General features: G+C 39.8%; 2 protein-coding genes across 2 annotated transcripts in view; one reads left to right on the top strand and one right to left on the bottom strand.

Moving 5' to 3' along the window:
- IFNGR2 (interferon gamma receptor 2 (interferon gamma transducer 1)) overlaps positions 1-7,928 on the top strand; it is a 9,346-nt gene extending 1,418 nt beyond the window's left edge. Inside the window, exons 3-6 of the mRNA XM_010004668.1 lie at positions 2,539-2,687; positions 4,100-4,253; positions 5,302-5,444; positions 7,755-7,928. Coding sequence (XP_010002970.1) covers positions 2,539-2,687; positions 4,100-4,253; positions 5,302-5,444; positions 7,755-7,928 — 620 coding nt within the window. The remainder of the gene's footprint in view (positions 1-2,538; positions 2,688-4,099; positions 4,254-5,301; positions 5,445-7,754) is intronic.
- Positions 7,929-11,320: 3,392 nt separating this feature from the next.
- TMEM50B (transmembrane protein 50B) lies at positions 11,321-18,236 on the bottom strand. The gene is made up of 6 exons (XM_010004667.1): positions 18,077-18,236; positions 17,360-17,472; positions 15,272-15,339; positions 14,275-14,367; positions 14,019-14,076; positions 11,321-11,698 (listed from the first exon to the last, which is right to left on the bottom strand). Exons 1-6 carry the CDS (start codon positions 18,173-18,175, stop codon positions 11,653-11,655), a joined length of 477 nt encoding a protein of 158 aa, XP_010002969.1. The 5' UTR covers positions 18,176-18,236; the 3' UTR covers positions 11,321-11,652.
- Positions 18,237-21,317: the final 3,081 nt, after the last annotated feature.

Below are 21,317 nucleotides of genomic sequence, written 5' to 3'. Positions count from 1 at the left end.
AGGGAAAGCACTGGGCTAATAGGGATATAAGACAAAGGAGAGGCTCAGTGTTGGAGATATGATTGTGTGTCTGTTCCTTGGACGAGCAAGAGGAAGATTCTGTGATAATTCTTGTGTGACTGCCTTTGAGATCGGTTCCTGGACACCAAAACCATGGGTTACTCCATCAGGCTGTTATCTATTTTTAGTGTCTGACTCAGTCCCACTTGAGAGGGGAGCTTCAGGAACTTGTGAGGACACACAACAAGGCATTTGCTCTTGTACAGCAACAGGAAATAGAGAGAATTTGAAATTTCTTAACCAATGAAAAGATCATGGGGGATAATTTTCTGTAACAGCGGACAGACCAGGTTCTTCTGGATTTCTTGAGGCAATGGTTGCATTCAAGGATTGGCTTTTAGTTACCTCTCCTAGTATGCAAGCAGTTGCTAACTACTCTCCTATTTGCATGAGTGAATTTTATGAGATCCTGGAGTGCTTTACAAATGCTGATAATCTTAGCTGGTGAAAGAAGTCAAGATACAAAGAATAAATTACTAGTGAGTGTGTGTGACCTGTGATCACAGAAGTCTCTTGTATTACAACTGGCAGTACTTTATAGAATATTTTTCATTATTTAGACCTCAGAATATTTCAGAAAAGGAAGTAATCATGTTTACCCAATAAGACAGATGGAAGCATTAAAGCAAGGAGAGGGAAACTAGTTATTGCTCTTCCAATCTATTGACCCAAGCAGTGTGTTTTTAGAGAACATGGAGTATGTGGCAGTCTATTTGGAGAAAAAAAAACAAAACAAAATGCTATCACCATCAACAGATAAATTTAGATATAGTCTTGTTAAAATTTACTGGATTTCCAGGGGAAGTTAGAAATAAACTTTTTTTTTTTAAATAACCTAGTTTCACTTTTGCTTTTAAGTCTTTTTCCTTAGATTTGTAATAAAACAGGTATCTGAAATTCTCCTTGAGAAACATGTGGTCGACGGTGTAGACAGGTGGATTCTTCAGTGCATTAAAAACTGGCTGGATGGCCAGGCCCAGAGAGTTGCAATAAATGGAATTAAATCCAGCTGGTGGCTGGTCAGAAGCAGTGTCCCCCAGGGCTTGGTACTGGGGCAGTTCTGTTTAGTATTTCATAGAATCATAGAACTATTCAGGTTAGAAAAGACCCTTGGGCTCACCGAGTCCAACCATCATCCCTACTCTACAAAGTTCTCCCCTAAACCATATCCACCAACACCACATCCAAACGACCCTTAAACACATCCAGGGGTGGTGACTCAGTTACCTCCTTGGGCAGCCTATTCCAGTGTGTGACCACTCTGTGAAAAAAAATTTCCTAACGTCCATTCTAAACCTCTCCTGTTGCAGCTTGAAGCCATTCCCTCTTGTTCTGTCACTAATTACCTGTGATAAGAGCCCAGCCCCAACCTCTCTACAATGACCTTTCAGGTAGCTGTAGAGACTGATGAGGTCTCCCCTCAGCCTCCTCTTCCTCAAACTAAACATTCCCAGCTCCTTCAAATGTTCTCCATAAGATTTATTCTCAAGGCCCTTCACCAGCTTTGTTGCCCTCCTCTGTACTCGCTCCAGCACCTCGAGATCTCTCTTGAATTGAGGTGCCCAAAACTGGGCACAACACTCCAGGTGTGGCCTCACCAGTGCTGAGGACAGGGGGACAGTCACCTCTCTCCTTCTGCTGGTCATACAGTTTCTAAGACAAGCCAGGATGCCATTGGCTTTCTTGGCCACCTGGGCACACTGCTGGCTCATACTCTGCTGCTTGTCAATTAGAACCCCCAGGTCCTTTTCTGCCAGACACTTTCCAGCCTATACCAAAACCAGTGTGTCCAGCAGGAGGGAAGTGATCATGCCCCTGTACTCGGCCCTGGCACGGCCACAGCTGTGGCCACTGTGTTCAGTGCTGGGCACCACACTAGAAGAAAGACATTGAGGCCCTGGAGCAACAAGGCTGGTGAGGGTTTTGGAGGGCATGTTGTATAAGGAGTAGCTGAGGGAACTGGGGTTATTTAGTCTGAAGAAGAGAAGGCTCAGGGGAGATCTCACTGCTCTGTACAGCTACCTGAAGGGAGGTTGTAGAGAGGCCGGTGTTGGTCTCTTCTCTCTAGTAACTAGTGATAGGACAAGAGGAAATGTGTTTAAGTTGTGCCAGGGGAGGTTTGGGTTGGATATTAGGACAGATTTCTGTACTGAAAGAGTGGTGAAGCAATGGAACAGGCTGCCCAGGGAGGTGGTGGAGTCGCCATCCCTGGAGGTGTTCAAGAAGCATCTAGATGTGGCGCTTCAGGATATAGATTGGTGGCTGTGGTAGTTGGATTACAGTTGCACGCGGTCATCTTGAACCCTAATCATTCTGTGATTCTATAACTAGGTGAGAAAATGTTATACTTCTTTTCTTGAGAAAAAAACCTGTCAATATTTAGTATGTTTGTTGAGAGTATCTAAGTAAAGCTGAAGACAGTATGATGAGCTCTTCTACCTCCCAGAGGTTCACTGCTCTTTCTTTGTTTATTTTCAGCTACAATAGGGCCCCCAAAAGTGAACTGTGAGACTAAAAATTCTGACTCCCTTCTCATTAGTATCACACCCCCTATTGGATCTGAAGCAGGATACTTTCTTCAGTATCATGTGTCCTACTGGGAGAATGCAACAAGTACTACTAAACAAGTAAGAATTCTCTCTAATTTATTTAGTCCACAATGCCTTTGTGACTAAGAGATATGAGCCAGTGTCTCTTGAAAAAACATCACTAATGGAGGAAGAAAACTAATGTAATTTTTTTCTCTTGGTGTCTTGAAAAAATGTTATTTTGGTCTTGGCACAAGTATTGCATATATTACAAAACTTTGAAAACCATCTTTTTTTCCTCCTTACGAAGCAAAGGTTAAATCACATTGCTGCTTGAGGGAGAAAATCCACAAAGTGTCAAAGGTGGCTTTGAAATGACGTTTAGATTCCAAAGTTGGTTTAGGCAATTTGAAAAACCCTGAAATATCCTTCCTCCTTTCCTGTGCTGGGCTTGTTTGTGCTGGCAGCATCAGAAACAGTCAGCTTCAGCCTGATGTTGCCTGTTCCTAGGACAGAGAAAGGGGGAGTTATTAGAAGCACGCTGGACTCAGCTGGGATGAGCCAGTACTGTTGCTATTGAGACTTAAGGGTATTTATCTCCTTGTGTGCTTATGCTGCTCTCTGGGGCCTTGGTAACTGTGTTTTTGGCAGGCTAGCATTGCAGGGGAGGGACAAAGGCACCTTTAAAAAAAGACAAAAAAAAAAAGGGAAGAAGATTAAGAAGATTCAAATGAATGTCCTTCTGATGTCAAATGTTGAAAAAAAACCAGAAGAAGCAGAAAAAAAAAAAGATTAGAACGCTTGTGTTTTGAAGACTTTGCTAAATCCAAAGCCTCTCCACTTCCTTCCTCTTTGGCACCAATGTGCATTTTTCTGAGACACAAATATTACTTTAATGTTTGAGATTCAGAGAAGAAGTTGCTCTATATGTAGGCTTAACTGAGGCTGTTATCCTAGCCACTTTCAGGGTAAAAATTCCCAAAAGACTGTGGTGGCCCTGTGGAAACTGTGGGGATTTTGCACTGCCTATCAGGTTTTTTCCTCTTCAGTAGAAGGAGCTGAGATGGTGGAAGCTCTTCACTGAACTCCATATCCTTCAGCTTCCTCTGCTGGTGGAGGCTCTTTTCAGGGCTTGTTTTTCCCTCCCCCTTCCTGTGTTGCTCTCACTGCCTGAGCTGTTAAAAGAAACTGTGTGAAAGTGTCCAGCAGCATATTGTGCATAAAATGAGACCTTGCCTCAGTTTTCATGCCTCTGCTGTTTGTGCCCGTAGACATGGTTTTAAATTGTCAGGCTTAATTTTATCTAAAATTAATGACATTTCAAATGCATTCAAGTAGGAAGGTCGAAATACATTCAGTACTTCTCTTGTTTGGGAAAGCTGAATTACAAAAAATAAAACCTGTGCTTATTGAATGAAAAACTTAAATATGTGGAGGACGTTTGTGTTGAAGACAGGTCTGGTTTTTACAGTAATACATGTATTTTTTATTTTTTTTTGTCTTTTAAACAGGAGATAAAGACAAGCAATACACTATTCAAAATCAGAAACATAAAGGAATCAACACTTTATTGTCTTGGTGTTCAAGTAGAATTGACAACGTATTTAGCTTTCCAGTTACTTGGACGGCAAAGTGCCCCAGTGTGTTGCAGAACTACAATCAGTGGTATAATCCGATTCTGTTACTTTGTGTATACAATGGGATGAGTGGAGAACATGAGTTTAGATGGTATAACTGTTCAGTTGTGCACCCACATTTGTCAGGAGAGCTAAGAGAGCACCTCTTGAGAGTAGTTCACAATTGGAATTAATGGCAAAACAATATGGAGTTTTTCAGCCAGCGATTGAGAGTCTTTGTTGTACTCTTCCCCTCATCCTTTCCCTTCATAGATAATGCTATGGGTATTTCTTTGCGTATTTCTGGAAAGTAAGACAATACTTGCTCTTTAGAGGAAGTCATTGATGAAGGACACGGTGTTAGTCTTGCAAATCCCCTCCCTCAGCCACTGCCTCACTGACTCAGCCACTCCTGCAGGAGAGGAACATCCCTCTCCTATCTGACCTTCTCTGACAGTTTGAGTTCCGTGTTTTTGCATGAGATAAGAGAGAGGGTGAGGGGAGGAGAGAGCATGTGCAAGATAACAGAGTTTGTCCCTCTCCTTAATCTCTCCATGTGATCCCCAACACACAGGCACAACCATTCCTTAGCGTGCTTTGAATGCAGGAGAGGATGTGTATGAACTGCTTATGCCACCTCCCAGGTAGTCTTGATAGCAAGCCCCAGAGCTGTGATGTTGGAGTCTGTGATGCTTCTATTGCTGGAGGGAGGTGTATGTTCTGAAATAGAAGCCCCTGGTATTGATGGCTCTTGCTGGCAGTCTTGAAGGTGGAGGACAGATGGCATTCCCTGCCTGCACTCTGCCCACCAGCAGTGATTCCTTCAGCTCTTTGTTAGCCCTGCTAGGGTGCCAAGTAGAAGTCTGCCTTAGGCTGCGTGACTGAGGGGAAGGAAGTTCACAGTACCTGGTGGCTTCCATGTGGAATCACAAAACACAGGTGCTTAGAGCACACATATAGTAGTGCTGTGATCTTAGCCTTGGAAATTGCACTTTGATGACCAAGTATAGTAAATTTTAACTTGCTGTATATTGTTTTATGTTCAATGATATGTATGTATATGGTGGTTCTTTTTTTTTTTTTTTTGTCTTTTTTAGAAGCAACCAGAGCTGCGTTTATACCAATATTTGTGTTGGTGTTAGCTCTTGCAACAGGTGGTTTGTTTCTTCTGTGGAGAAACCGCAGGACAATTAAATACTGGTCTCAACCACCTTTACAAATCCCACCACACTTTGAAGAGGTATGTGAAGATACTTGATTTTTCTCCTCACTCTCCCTCTCCCCTGGTACAAATGCTGCTATAATCCTGTTACGAAACCACAAGAACATTCTCTGTTCTTGGACTAGCCCTTGTCCACCCCTGTCTTTGCTTACAAAGTCATCAGGCCTGAAACAGCTGCTCACTAGAAGCAAAAAGTTTTTGTGTGCTGCAGAATATGTACTTGGGATCTAGGTGTCTGATTAGAACTCTCATATGGCAAAGCGAGCACTGATTGTTTTCAGAGCAAGAACTGACCTGAAGACAAGACTCTCTAGGAGCATGTTTTTTGTCTTTTTCTTTGTTTCCTATAGGTTTAGCAGTACTCACTTGAAAGTCATCCTGGGCCTTTTTTTTTCCATGTAGCTCACACATTTCTGTACTAAACAATATGGTTTCAGTCCTATTAATCTTCTTCTGTTTAGTATTCAAACAAGAAGTGGTCTTTTAAGCAGAATTCTTGATTTCAAAGTTTGTGATCAGCACGAAGTCTGTATTTTTAAAAACCTGTGTTTGCAGTTCTTTGAGGTGCATTTCTTTGTATCTTTGTGGCAGAATAGTCCCTTGTACTATGGTAGTTCTGTGCCTGTGGAGCTTTTTTTCCAGATTTTGATAGAAGTGTGGGTGAGTGAACCCAGACTTTCTGCAGAGTCCTAAATACAGAATTTTCTCTCTCCATGCTACCTCAGCTACCATTTCATGGAGGCCAGTGGAGACAGCTGTATCACACATCAAGCAAAGTACATCTCACGTAGGAAAAGAAATCTTGCACAATATACTAAAATAGTACAGCATTTCATGCAAAGGACTTCTGAGAAGGGAGTCTTATCTTCATGTGTTCTGGAGTAATCGTGTTATTGTGGAAAATAGGCAGCAAAAGTAGATACTCTTGAACAGAGGTGAGCCTGGTTTTGGGCAAAATACTGATGAGAAATGAAGAAAGTCAGTAAACAGGCAGGGTTGTTGTTGTTTTTTTTTAAATGTGTATTTCTAAAAGGGATCAACCAGTCTGAAGCTTCTTCTCTTAAAACAATTTCCATTAGTACAGAGTACGAATTAATTTAAGGGAGTTTCATATGTAGTCTTTTAGATTTTCAGAAAGATCACATGCTTCCTTCTTTTGCAGAAGGATCTCAGCTTTCAGCATCTGAGTTACAGGGAGCAGTTCTACTGCAGAAACACCTTCCCATAGCAAAGCCAGACTGAGGTTCATTTATGTCTGGAATTTGTTGAAGTGGATATATTGGAGATTCCCATGTGAAACATTAGTCTTCAGTACACCTGAAAAAATAATCCTGTTGCTCATTAGTCTTGCTTTATTTCACAGAATGTGGTGCCTTAATTGAAACTAAAGCTAATTTTGTCCACTCTGAAATCAAAGCAAGGATCACAAACATGACTTTAGCTGTGATCCCATCTCAGTCAGATTACGATGCTTCCTATAGTACAGAACAAGCTTTTGAGTGAAACTACAAGCTGTGGCACTCTTTTTAACAATGTGAGCATGTCTGTGTTCCAGACAGTGCTTGCATGTATTATTTTTTTATAAATCAGTGAAAAAGTGTTCAGTGGCAGGTTGTTTTTTTCGTTCAGTACATACATGAGTGTTAGATGGCTCCAATTCCCTGTGAAACCCAGTATCCGCTTATTGATAACAGGAGTATGGCAGGAGGAACAGAAATGCAGGTCATTTTCTCTGGCCTACATATTTTTCTAATGCTCTTTCTTTTGTTTATGCATTGATTGTGAAGCTGATGACTTAATTTTGGAGGAATTAGGGGCAGAGAGGAAGTCAAAGCAAGAAGTAACTTCAAGAGAAAAATGCCACTACAGTTTTCTGGTAACAATAAAAGATGCAGATCTGACTTGCCTCACACTGAACAAACCAGAATTTTCCATCTCATTTGCTCCATCAGTGCTTTAGAGAAGCTGTCAGTTGCTAGGCTCCTGCAGTGTAGCAATTGTGATTTCTTCTGTGGTTTGTTCTTACCTAGTAGGAATTTGCTTGATCTGACATGAAAATAGTATTAGCCAAATTAAAAAAAAAAAAAAAAAGGAACTGGTCTCCCTTAAATGGACGTTTTCATGATTGACTTATTTCTTAGGAAAAATAAATTATTTTTACCTTCCTTGTTCAATGTAGTTCCAAGGAAATCCAGAATAGAATACACATTTAGCAACTCTTGCTAGGAATTCTAGTCTGATGCAACCTCTGCTTGCTCTGTTTCTGTAATTTTGAACACCTCTCTTCTGTGGATAGATACCTAAACTGTTGTTTCTGGCTTTCTCCAGTATTTGAAAGACCCTCCTATGCCTGTTCTGGAGCTGTTGGACAATCACGTTGAGGAGGAGCCTCTTGATTCCTCATTTGTTTTATCTCATGTGGAAGGAAGTCAAGCCTGTGGCGACAGTTTGGATGGTCAAGCTCATTCATGCAGCATCTCCACTGACAGCGAAGTAACTTAAGTGCTACCCTAGTGAGAGTGCCTGGACTGAGTCCTTGCAGAGGCTCCTGCCCATGAGCAGTACCTTGTGGCTGCTGTCAGGACAGACAACCCAGCTCTGGACAGAATGCAGCCACTGACAAATTCTGAGCAAGATGTTGCTTCTTGAGAATAGTGTGGACCCTAAGCCCATGTTTAAATGGCTTCTGCTGTGCCACAATAGCAACTGTGTTCTGCCAAAGAGACTTATCAGGTGGAAGGTGAAGGACAATGAACACTAAATTTTCTTAAGACAGATGTTTATGAAAGGTTTTTTTATTAACATAATCATATTTTCCACCTTGAAATGAAATAAAGCTTTGAGAAATAACAGCACTTTATTGTAGGATGTAGTACTACCGTGAGTTTTTCAATGGCACCATCAGTCACTGGCTTTTGTTTTGTTGCCTTAATTGTAAACTCAACATGTATTATATCCATCCCAGTATATTTTTCTGAATGGTTTGTAAGTACATGGCATCTTCTGTGGCACGTTCTTCCCTGCAGATAAAAATGCCACTCTAAAAAGACATTTTACAGTGCTTCACTCTCTGCAGCACAAATCTGTGTGAAGAACTGCGCCAGGAAAGGCTGCCTAGTATCTGCCTCCCACACATTCATGTGAAGCATTAATCTTCTCCTGCAGTGAGACAGTTGTTCCTCACAGCAAAACAAGCTTTAAAATAATTTTGCTCAGAATTTATATAATATGTATGTCTTTTTATCAGACACTAAAATCTCAGATTAGTCCCACAAATGGAGAGTTGACAGAAGGTTGTGTTTTGAGTCCCTTGAAGCAAACTACAAGTAAAGCCTTACATCACAATCTGGTATCTAATAAAGGACAAATAACCAATGAACCACTTCTGTACTAAAAAGGCTGGTTTTATTTGTTTTGGCTTTTTTCTGGGGTTTGATACAACTTGTTAAAAAGAAAATAAAAAAAAGAAAAATATGCTTGCTTGTTTGCAAATAACTTTTTCAAGTTACTTAGGTCTGTTAATGAACCTGGTCACTGTCAAGAGGTGTGGGTTATCTAAGGTAATGCTGTTCTACTCCTTCCAGCAATACACAAAACTAGCATGAAAAGTCAGTAACTTTTTTTTTTTTCCCCAAAAAAAAATGTTTTCAGTTTGTTTGTTGATAGAACTAAACCCATCAGTTATGATCAGGCAATATGCCAAGACAGAGTAGTTCTCTGGAGGCTCAGTCATACTTCAAGTCTGGTAATAATTTTCAAGTCAGCCACAAGCTGCGTAATATCTACTTTTATGTTAATCCATATTCTTTTTATATACTGTGCTGTAAACAAATGAAGAACCACAGGCTTGCAAAGGAACAACCTACAACCTATGCATAACAGCTGACATAAATCAGAGGGCAGATAAAACACTATGAGTATCCAGGAATGCAGCATGCAACTTCCCAAATATGCCCTACACTAGACTTCTGACAGAGATGGTTGTTACTAAATATTTCTTGCAGTGACACAAATAGGCCAAAATCAAGAACCTGTGGGTTATCTTCACAACCACCAACTGCAGCAGGCCAAGGCATTACCTAAAATGGGCTACCCCTACCCACCTTGGCCTGTGCTGGAACTGCCTGTGGTGTAAAAGTGGGTCCTGGGATATCTTGAAAGAAGCCTGCATGGTTCTTACACTACTCCTATTTTCAGAATCAGCTACTGAAAAAGAAACAAGCTCAAAGCAGTCTCTTTTCTCCTCTTAGCAGCTATATAGAGAACATGACAATTGCAGTTCTCTAAAACCAGAGATTGTCCAGAAATTCTTGCAAGAGAGCAAACTTCTGGTAGAAAATGCAGGTCACCTCAGAAAGAAGCTCTTGTCCTGCTCTTGAAACTGTTTTTAAACCACAACCATACATTAAGTCATGCTGTAAGAGTTCCTCCAGAGTCAAACACTTGAGCTGTTCAAGTGTCAGGTGCAAGATAGCATAACTGGGATTAGTTATAGGCCACACTTGCTTCTCACTTAGTAAAAAAGCCAAGGAACATTCCCCCAAGCTCCTAAGCAAGAAACTGACAGACCTGAAACAAAAACCTTGCATCTTGCTTAAAGGTCAGTACTGCTCAAGCTATTAAGTAGAGTACTACTGTACAATGACCTTGTAAAGTTCACAATTTTGAGAACATAAGTTTATTGCAGTTTTCTGAAATTACAACCAAACAGACAACTTATGTACAAAGCTACGGTTGACACCAGTGAATATATTGTAATTCACTGCAGGATGGTGCAATCAGGATGAAGTTAGTCTAGCCAGTAGCACAATTTCAGCTGCAGTATTTGCTTCATATTCTGTCCACTGGAGAGATTCCCACAAGGGAGTAATTAGATGACTAACAGTGTACAGTAACCATGCACAAAAGTTACATTCTGCAGTTTAATAATATTTGGTCAGCGATCTTGATATATGGAAAGTTATAAAAGCTTTTAGACACAAGGTAGAATCAAATGCTTTAAAAACCACAAATAACTCCTAGGATAAGGAAATCACCAACAGCAAAACGAACAGACAAGATCAGTCCAAAGCTATAAAACATAATTGTCCTCCCTTTCTGTGTACTCCAGATAGAAGAAACTGGATTTCAATAATGGAAACATTGCCATAAATTGTCCATGAAATTTAGGAGATAAATACATTTTAACTGGGAAAAACAGCAAAATTGGCAATTATTTCAAGGTAGGATTGTGAGCAATAAATACATCTAACTATATCCCCACTTGAAATGATTGCCTTTTAAACAGAAAAGGCAATAGGTAGCAGGGTAACTTTTCATTTATCAGCAAAAAGCTTTCCCTGGAAAAAAACTCTGCTAGTGTAATTTTAAAGATGTTAGGCTGACTCTCATCTGTTCTTAATATTCCTTAAATATGAGCAGTAGTGGGCTTGTTTTTGTTGTTTGCTGTTTTGTTGGGTTTTTTTTAATTCTCATATCAGTAAATACATGAAATAGGAATTGGAATCAATTTCTCTGGACAGCATGAAACTAATTCTAAGGACTGTGGTGCTACCAAATGTAATTTGTGCTATAGCATTCAAAAGTCACAAAGAGTTTGATTTGCCATGCAGAACCTGCTTAATATGGGGCCTTGTTTAAAAATTTATAACCTTTTACAAAAAAATAGCTACTTCATATTTTTCTGAACAGTTGTACAAAATTCTTAAAATCAGCTCATTTCTCAGCATACAACAGAATTGACCCTCATCAAACACAGGCTCAGCTGGGTCACCTCAGTGCACCGACCGCTCTTGCAGGTGACACAGGCAGTTGTTGCTGTCAGCCCTTTGCACAACCAGCTCTAGCTCACCTAGGCCTGAAAGCAATAACCCCCTCCAGAGCACAGGCTTTATCCTGCTTGTTCACTATGAGTTTCGCTGAAGTGTCTGACACAGGTGAGGGTTTGGGAGATCAAGTCCTAGGAGTTGGTGGAAACCCACGTACTTGAAGAAAAAAGCCTGAAGATTGCAGACAGAAAGCCTGACATTCCCTTTTAAAGATATATACAGTCATATGTACATATTCACAAATCTGTCCTGTGAAAAGAGGGAACTTATTACAGAAACTGTAATTTGTCTCAGTCCATACTATTTAGAAAGCAAACCAAGAACAAGTAAATGTAAATATATCTACATACATAGTACGACATAGCAACTATGGATCAGACAATGCTATACATGACCTCTCATCCCCATAACTCTTCTGTTCTTCCAAACTTGTAGATCAGAGTACTGAAGAAGGAAAAAAATAAGTGAAAAATACATCAGACCATACTTGAAGTGGACAAGGTAATTTCAATAGTATTTTTATAATCTTGCACTGCCTACACTGCAAATCAACATCCCTCCAGTAACCTTAACTTTTATTCAACCCAGTACCTATACTGAATTTTCTATGCATTGCTAAAACTGAGACCCAGCTGAAGCAACTGCTCAAATTAAAAGAATAGCCAGTTTCACAGGAAAAGCACCTGCCCTTCCAAAGGAAAAAAATGTTGGTATTTAATTCTAGATTCAAGGACAGATCCACCGAGTTACAGAGCAGCCAGTCTCATACTAAGGCATCATACTAGGATAAAATCTAAGCAATTACATTTTTTATGAGCAAATCAGAAAGAATATTGATCCTGTAGTGGATAAGGAAAATCCAAATTACAATTTGATTTCCAAAATTCCTTTTATAAGGTTGGAAGCAATCACATATTGTTATGAATCAAAAAAAAATAAATGGTGAAGGGGCAAAACTGAACATTACTTCCTTAGTGTTTCTAATACTTTTTTCTTATAGCCCACAAACAGGTGGTAAAGAAGGGCACAGTCATAGTAATCATAAGAGAGTGAAAAGGGAGGGAGATGAGAAACACTTGACACCAAGAACAACAATAACAAGTGATGATAACTCAAATAAGCTAGACACTTAGGTGATTAACTAGACAACTACTAATACAGCATGTTCAACTAAGTAAGACAACTGGTGGAGTACCAGTCAGGGTTGAAGTGCGAGTCCTGAAGGAAACACGTGGTTCAGGGAAGAGAGATTATGGAACAACACTGATGGCCAAGAATCTGTTTCAGTCAGAACAAAAGTTTTGGATAAGGACATTGAGAAGGGCATTGCTGACTGACCCAGACCTGGTCCAAGGAAGGGAGTTTATGACAGATGGACTTATCAAATGTTACTGCTTGAAGTGTGTGGTGGGATAAAAAACAAAGCCCTCTTTAAAAAAAAATAAAATAAAAAGGTTGTAATTTATCTCATAGCTCAATACTTATAAAACAAATTTTAGATTGCAAAATATGTATCTACATACAGAGTATAAGGAAAACTAAGCAAATGCATTTTCAGAAAAAAAAGCAGCTCCAGAAATAAGCTAAGCAAACTACTGAAATTAGACTGAAGATTTCAGGTGGGATGAAATTATTCTCAAAAGTCTGCCACTATCAATATCCCACTTCAGTCCTGTCCAAGGCTACAGAAGACATTTAAGAACTCCAATTTCCTGCAAGAACAGAGCTGATTTTCTAAACAGGGAAGCACAATGGAGCTAATCGATCTGGCTCTCTGCAAAGCATTTGAGATGATACCAGAAGGAAAAATGTTTAGCATGGCAATTTAAGTGGTAAGGTCTTGCAGATGAGGAGGTGATATGAGCTTTTTCAGTAACTGATCTCAGACCTTACAGTACCTAATGTGTCTTCTACTAATCAATACAATTCATGGATTGCAGAAGGCATTCCTCATGTTTCAAAGTGTCATACAGATACACATAGTTTCAAAGTGTCGACTGATATGCTTAATGATGTTAAGCAAAATAAATGTAAGTATTACCATCATGCTTTAAAAAAAATAAATCACTCTTAATAACTGAAAGCTCATCCATTAGAAACAAATCTAGGTGTATCAACTATCAGATAATCAAGCCAATGATATGAAATAGTCAGGAAAAGGACAATAGGATCTCCCACCTATGACTGTTTGGGTATATGCCAATGTATTTGTAGTAGAGATGAAAGCATTACAGCCATTATCCAAAGACACTGTCAATATCTTACCCAGAATACTATTTCCTTGGTCATCCACATTCTAGAGCTGTAAATGTAGTGAGACCAGAAAGAGCTGGACTAGCAGGAGCATGAGGGCAATTAAGAGCCTCTCATGGGCTGGTAAGGGGTAAGTAAAATATTGTTTCTAAGTACTAGAGCAAAAGGAGCAGGAAAAAAGTAGCAGAGTAAAAAAAATAAATACAGCTTTTAAGATATAGTTTGATCAGTTTATGCATTGAATAATATCACATCACTTCTCTGTATAATGTCAGTTTACCCAGTGACCCAAGAAGTCCCTTGGTCACCCTCCTCAAGTAAAGGTCAGGGTGGGTAATAAATCAAAATAGGGAGGGTCTTGCATTGAGAGCAGCAAACTCCAGACTTTGGAACGTCAGGCCTGGAATAGCCTCCAGCTTTCAGAACTTGTATTCCAGGAGTATCAATGTGCATGGAAGCAGGTAAGTCAGAAACCCCTTTTGAAGGAAGAAAATTTGCCCAGATGACTTACCTGAAAAATATCAATGCATTTTGGAAAAACACTGCTAATCCAGGGTAAACAATAGTGTCTGCAAAATAAGCAACAATGGAAATATTAAGTATTAGAAGGTGTATTTAAAACACTATTCACAGTATCATTCTCTGACTATGAAACTAGATGGTATAGCTCTGACAAGAACAGACCACAGACTTCCATTCTTCTGGATTTTCTGCCTTTTGGCTGACAGCTAAAGAACTTTTCAATACACTAAAATAAACACACTTACTCTGTGTAACATATGCTCCAAAAAGAATCCACATTGAAGCAATAAGTGAACCAAACATCAACATAAAGCCAATGAAGAGCCAGACACGAGCACCTGCAGGAAATATTAAAACTTCTGAGAACCATGTACTCTATTACGCAGTGCCAGATGATCCAAGCTACTACTCTATTGTGATAAAATGTTTTATACTGCTGAAGGCACAAAGAGAAAGGGTTAAATCTTGTATCAAGGACAACACAAACCAAAATTTGCCTTCTTTAGGAAAACACAGTTGCTGGATTACCCTTGTTTTAGTGAGCAGACACAACAACCAAAAATTTCTCCTCATCTGTAAGAAACACCTATAACACTTTACACAACTTGTAACTAACAATGAAGTACTTTGGCCAAGATACTGTTTCTGAGGTAAAGATGCCATTCCAACAGGGTACATAAAACAAACCCTTCTTGGGCTTCCTTCATAAAGATATTTTCAGATGGGCAATATCTACCAGAGCTAGACATGACCTACTGAAAAAGGAAGGTGATGCCATTGAAAATAATGAACCTGCTCACTCATGGGAAAGGAAAAATTCTCAAGCTGATTTATGAATGACACACAAAAAAAGCAGAGTACACAAGAGGAAAAAAAAATAAAAATAAAAAAATCAATAAATCCTACCAGTGAGGCATTCTTCAAATGATATGAAAACAGATGCTGGGATCCACATGGGAAATACTAAGGGAATTATGAATGAAAGCTGAGAGAGGACAGCAGGTCCACAGCCACCACACAGTAGATGACACACAGAGGAAACAGAATGTTTGTGATACACTGGCAGTCAAGTAAGGCATTCTTAAGGAATGTCTGCTCTACAGGCTAACACAAGGCATAAATGTATTTCTCCCAGCAGCTGTACAGGATTTGCAGATAGTTAACCAGCACTTAGAAAAAAAACCCCACAACATCTAAATAATTGGTCTTTCAACTCTGCGTGATTTGTAGAGTTTAATTTACCTGTTCTTCCTAAACATCCATCACTATAGCTGTCTCCTCTCACCTGTGCATTTGATACAGCATTTATCCTAGGAACAAAAAAACCAAACCCACTTCAGATTATGAGAAAATAAATTTGAAGTTATAAGTAAAATGCCAGCTTGTTTAAAGATGCAAAAAATTCTGGAAAATGATTTAGTATTCTGTATAGTCACATATTATTGCATATCCCTTAACAGAAGGATTCCAACTGTATTTCAAGAAAACCCCACATTTGTTCAGAAGTTTTACGTAAGGTTTTACATTAACAGACCTGAAAGATGAAAGAATTGCCCTTTATGGTGACTGAAATATTCCTGGTCACTTTCTGGCTGTTTAAGTTTTTAAAATATTTAAAGTCACTTCACAGGAATAAAAGCAGCCAGTAATACAGTCCTCTTCTGATTATTATACAAGTTGCTTGCCTTCCATATACCATAAGTATCCAAAAGACACCCTCTAAGGAGGGACAATATACTTTCTTAAAATGAGTTACACTGCTGAGGAAAATGATACTATATTAACACTAATAAGGCACCTTGAAAAATGTCAAGAACTTTCAATTAAGTATTAGTAGGTATACTAAATAAAACAGAGGGGCTGTTCAAAGTAGAAATGGATTGACTATAGGGATATTGAGATTAAAAGATTGCTTAAAGGCATATTGGAATTAATTGTATAAATGTTTAATATTCGTGCAAACTGAAAACTGCTTGATGTACGTGATTTAACTTGCTACAAGTAGCTGGAGTGATAAGGCCTTAGGCTGCAAACTGTAACTCAATTTTAATTGAATTCTTGTAATTAAACCTTAGTTGAACTTTTACTGTGACCACCTAGAATAACATTGAAACCAGATGTAGGCAATGAGATAGTAACTCAAATGATTTTATATAATGATAAGATGGGTTAATTGAAACTCAGGTTTGAGAAACTGGGCTGTTGCAGAATTAACCTGACAAGAAGTAACTAGAGAATGAGGGGAAATTGTCCTGACAACAGGTGACTGATGGTGAATGGAGACCCTCAGAGCTGCAATAAACCAACTCTGTGACAGAACCCAGGGTCCAAACTTTTCTTTACAGTCAGAGGCTAAGAATGGATCCAGCCGCATCCAGACTGCCCTCTGAGAAGGAGTTTAGAAAGCAAGGGGGCCCAGTCCAATCCCCACAGCTTGGAGAAGGCTTCAGGGAGACCTTATAGCAGCCGTCCGGTACCTGAAGGGGCCTACATGAAAGCTGGGGAGGGGCTCTTCATCAGAGAGGGTGAAAACACGACAAAGGGTAATGGTTTTAAACTGAAAGAGGACAGATTTAGGATATTAGGAAGAAATTATTCTGTGTGAGGGTAGTAAGGCACTGGAATAGGTTACCCAGAAAGGCTTTGGATGCCCCCTCCCTGGAAGTGTTTAAGGCCAGGTTGGATGAGGCTTGTGCAGCCTGGTCTAGTGTGAAGTGTCCCTGCTCATAGCAGGGAGCTTGGAACCTGATGATCTTTAAGGTCCCTTCCAAACTTAACCATTCTGTTCTATGATTTTGACTCATCCCAGTCTCTTCTTCAACAAAAAAAAAAAATCCAGAAACTTTCAGATACCAAGTGTTAAGAAGGTCTTGCATATCCAAATGCATCCCTTTTTCTGCCAATACTGTATGATTCAGTAAGAGCTATTACTTCTTCAAGCTTGCCACATTATATCTTTATAACAATAGCTACAATACCACTACCTCTCCCATTTGAGGAAGTCTTGAGGTAGGAGACAGATGTAAAAATTACTTTAAAACAGGGGAAAATGCAGTCAAATGTTTTATACTGAGGTAAGCAACTGAGCAGCATTACATGAATTTTGGTCTAGGAATCTAAACACCTATAACAGAATGCCTGCAACAGAAGTTCTGCTTTCATACATTCTGCCAAAGGGCATCTGAAAAGCCATGCAAAAAGGTATGACAAGGTTACTCCTAAGCAATCTATACCCAAGTGCTTCAAAGTTTTATGATATACCATATTGTCTAGTGAAAACTGTTTAATAGCTCATGTATTTTATAAGAACTCTCCCTTACATGCACTTACATGAAAAAAGCTAGTGTTGAAAACACCCCACAGGTATGGAATGCATGGTTCATTTGTTCTGGCTTAGGGTAAACTACTGCAGCATCTATCATTATCCACCAACCTGTGAAAAACTGAAAATAAAACAGACCAGGATTATGAGGCTGGAAGGTTCAGAGATAGGCAGAGAAAGCAAGGCAAATGTTTATGCACATAATTGGTTTGTTTTTTACCAAGTACAAACTATTTTAGAAAGTTAAAAGCTTTAAGCCAGACTCTAAATCAGTTTGATATGCAAGTTCTGCATGAGCCTTAATGTTGATTATTTCAGAGGAGTATTTGGGAATCTGTTACATTTTTAATTCAAATTAAATATCAGTGTATGACTAAATTCCCAATACAGCTTTAAGAATAAGAATTCAGATTCCAAACACCTACAAGATACTATGTATATCATAGGTGTTCTAACACATCTAATTATGCCAAAAATCCACTAGGAATTTCAATCTTTCTTAAAGAGACAACAGAACTGGTACATCATTATGAGACAAAAGGCAAAGTTATGGTACCTGCAAAAAAGCTGCCTAATAATTATGCTTTAGAGAAGTTAACAAAACATACCGGATTAAGGTGCATTTAAAGAGTGAACCTTCACAATATATGAAACAAAAAATGTCACTTTGTGTCATACTTCCACATTTTTCAACACATTATGATTCACATCTTCTCAAAACTTACCAATACTCCTGCAACTATTGATGCGATGGCATTTCTTCTTTCACTCCAGTCAATGCACTCACATTCTGGCCATCGGAAGTTGTCTAGGAATCCTGCCATTTCCTCAAGGATTAGATTGCCCTTCTTATTTTGTACTTATACATTAATTCTTCCATTAACAATTATGTCCTAAACACCTGAAACACAGCCAAGGATGCACTTAGTACAAAATGCTTCAATCTTGAGATGCTTGACAACTGTCATGAGCAATCTTTATAACGTGTGGGTTGTTTGGGGTTTTTTTAACCCTAAACATGTTTTCTAACATAGGGAAAAAGGCATCAACTCAGTAAATCAACTGATACCAAGAGTAAAGAACGTCCTGCTTCACAGAGAGAGGAGCACACACATCTTTAAATACAGGAAGAGGACAGTAAAGTTAATTTGGGTTACAAGCTGACTACTTAAGCAACATAGTCCTCAAACAACGTGGTCAGACAGTAGCTATAAAAGGTTCTGCACTAGGTAAGTATTCTCACACTGTAAGACAATTAACATCTACAGTTTGAACACCAGAAGTTACAGTTTTTCTATTTAGCAGTTTTTCTATTTTACTCTTAATGCCACTCTATTTTGTTTCAATATTGTCAACTCCTGTATTTTTTCCCAACCTCCCATAAATAATTTCCAGATAGCTGTTAAAGTCTAACAACAGACAAATGTCCCTTAAGATTATGTTACAGGGAAGACTAATGTAGAACATTTTTCTGATTAATAACAGTAATAAGAAGTCTACATTAAGAAGTTAAATAGATAGAAAAATTTGTCCTCCTGAACCTAGTTCCAGAAATTCATCTATAGATATGATGCTACCTTAAAGCATTAAAATCAATCACTCAATCCCAAAATTATTTTACTTCTGTGCAATATCTGGGCTCAACCATGCAGTTACTTTCCTAGGTTACACTTTTACCTAGCAATTTTCAGATCCTTACTCTTTCTACAACAAAACTGCCACACCGTGCAATTTACAACTGCTCCTACAGCCCTTCCTTCTCCTGCGTTCTTAAAATGGCTCCATCTGTACTTTATTTGTTCCTCTTCCAACCCTGTGTCTCTTCCTCACCCTGCTGTAATCTCTCCCTTCCCCTCCCACACCAGAACACAGCCCATGGTTTCCCTCACTGTTGTCACTACAAGCCACAAGGCTCTTACTGGCTGGCGCCAGGCAGCAGTAAACACACCAACATGCTGGGCTATTTCTTCTCCCCACTGAACACAATGCTGCTTATGTCAAGCCTAAGTTATTACATTGCCTGTGAATATGCTTTTAGTCCCTTTCAGAATGACTGAAGCTGTATTTCTGCAAAGCTGTATTTCCCTTTGCCATTTTTCCCGTAAAGAACTACTTAATAGTACTATCAAAATAAACTCAACTCCCTCAAACAGAATGTAAACTTCTACTGCAATTCAGAAAGCAGGTCAGGAATATCCACTGGGTACAATTTCAGATATGTCAACAACAAGAGAAATTATTTTTCACCCTCGACTTGGATGCTACCCAGAGCTACCTCTACAGGCTGGAGTAATGTGTTGACAGGAAATTCATTAATTTCAACAGGGGGAATTCCCCAGTTGTGCATCTGGGGAGGAACAGCCCCACACACCAGTGCTGGGGGCCACCCAGCTGGGAAGCAGCCTGGCAGAAAAGGACCTAGAAATCGTGGTGGACACCAAGTTGAACATGAGCCAGCGAGGTGCCCTTGCTGCAAAGGCAGTGGATGGTATCCTGGGCTGCATTAAGAGGAGTGTGGCCAACAGGCTGAGGCAGGTGATTATTCTTCCTTCTGGTCAGCACTGGTGAGGCCACACCTGAAGCACTGCGTCCAGTTCTGGGCTCCTCAGTACAAGAGAGACATGGACACACTGAAGAGAGCCCATAAAAGAGCCCACAAAGATTAAGGGACTGGAGCATCCCTCCTGAGGAAAGGCTGGGAGTGTGAATATGCTTTTAGTCCCTTTCAGAATGACTGAAGCTGTATTTCTGCAAAGCTGTATTTCCCTTTGCCATTTTTCCCGTAAAGAACTACTTAATAGTACTATCAAAATAAACTCACCTCCCTCAAACAGAATGTAAACTTCTACTGCAATTCAGAAAGCAGGTCAGGAATATCCACTGGGTACAATTTCAGATATGTCAACAACAAGAGAAATTATTTTTCACCCTCGACTTGGATGCTACCCAGAGCTACCTCTACAGGCTGGAGTAATGTGTTGACAGGAAATTCATTAATTTCAACAGGGGGAATTCCCCAGTTGTGCATCTGGGGAGGAACAGCCCCACACACCAGTGCTGGGGGCCACCCAGCTGGGAAGCAGCCTGGCAGAAAAGGACCTAGAAATCGTGGTGGACACCAAGTTGAACATGAGCCAGCGAGGTGCCCTTGCTGCAAAGGCAGTGGATGGTATCCTGGGCTGCATTAAGAGGAGTGTGGCCAACAGGCTGAGGCAGGTGATTATTCTTCCTTCTGGTCAGCACTGGTGAGGCCACACCTGAAGCACTGCGTCCAGTTCTGGGCTCCTCAGTACAAGAGAGACATGGACACACTGAAGAGAGCCCATAAAAGAGCCCACAAAGATTAAGGGACTGGAGCATCCCTCCTGAGGAAAGGCTGGGAGAGCTGGGATTGTTCAGGCTGGAGAAGAGAAGCCTCAAGGGGATCTCATCAGTGTATATAACAATGCCTCAAGGGAGGGTCCAAAGAGGACAGAGCCAAGTTATTTTCAGTGGTGCCCAGTGACAGGACTACAGGCAGTGGGCACAAAGTGAAACAAAGGAGGTTCCCTCTGAACATCAAGAAATACTTTGTCACAGTAAGGGTGACCAAGAATTGGCAGAGGTTGCCCAGGGAGGTTGTGGAGTCTCCATTCATGGAGAAATCCAGAAGCTGTCTGGGCAACTGGCTCTGGCAGCCCTGCTTGAGAAGGGAATTGAAGCAGATGCCCTCCAGAGGTGCCTTGCACCCTCAACCCTTCTGTGATACTTAAGAAATGACCTGTTAAATTATTGGATGGCTTAATGAAAGAAATCATCTTACTGCTACAAAAATACTCTGGTTCAAAAGGCTGAAACACAAGAAAAATAATTAATTCCCTTCTATGATTTAAAGGGGACATATAGTTTGTTTTGCTAGCTAACATAATTAAGCCAACTTCCAATCCAAAAACCAACTAGCATTTATCCCTTTCAACTTGTCAAAGT

The sequence above is a fragment of the Chaetura pelagica genome, unplaced genomic scaffold (assembly GCF_000747805.2).
Source record: "Chaetura pelagica isolate M959 unplaced genomic scaffold, ChaPel_1.0 scaffold299, whole genome shotgun sequence".
Lineage (NCBI taxonomy): Eukaryota > Metazoa > Chordata > Aves > Apodiformes > Apodidae > Chaetura > Chaetura pelagica.
This window is presented reverse-complemented; position numbering and strand designations above follow the sequence as displayed.

Excerpts from the sequence above, each read along its gene's own strand:
- TMEM50B (XM_010004667.1), bottom strand. The coding sequence starts at position 18,175 with ATGGCAGGATTCCTAGACAACTTCCGATGGCCAGAATGTGAGTGCATT. Across the intron at positions 14,368-15,271 it reads TGGATGTTTAGGAAGAACAG|GTGCTCGTGTCTGGCTCTTC; the intron begins GTAAATTAAACT and ends TATTTCCTGCAG. Across the intron at positions 14,077-14,274 it reads TGGAGCATATGTTACACAGA|ACACTATTGTTTACCCTGGA; the intron begins GTAAGTGTGTTT and ends CTTATTTTGCAG.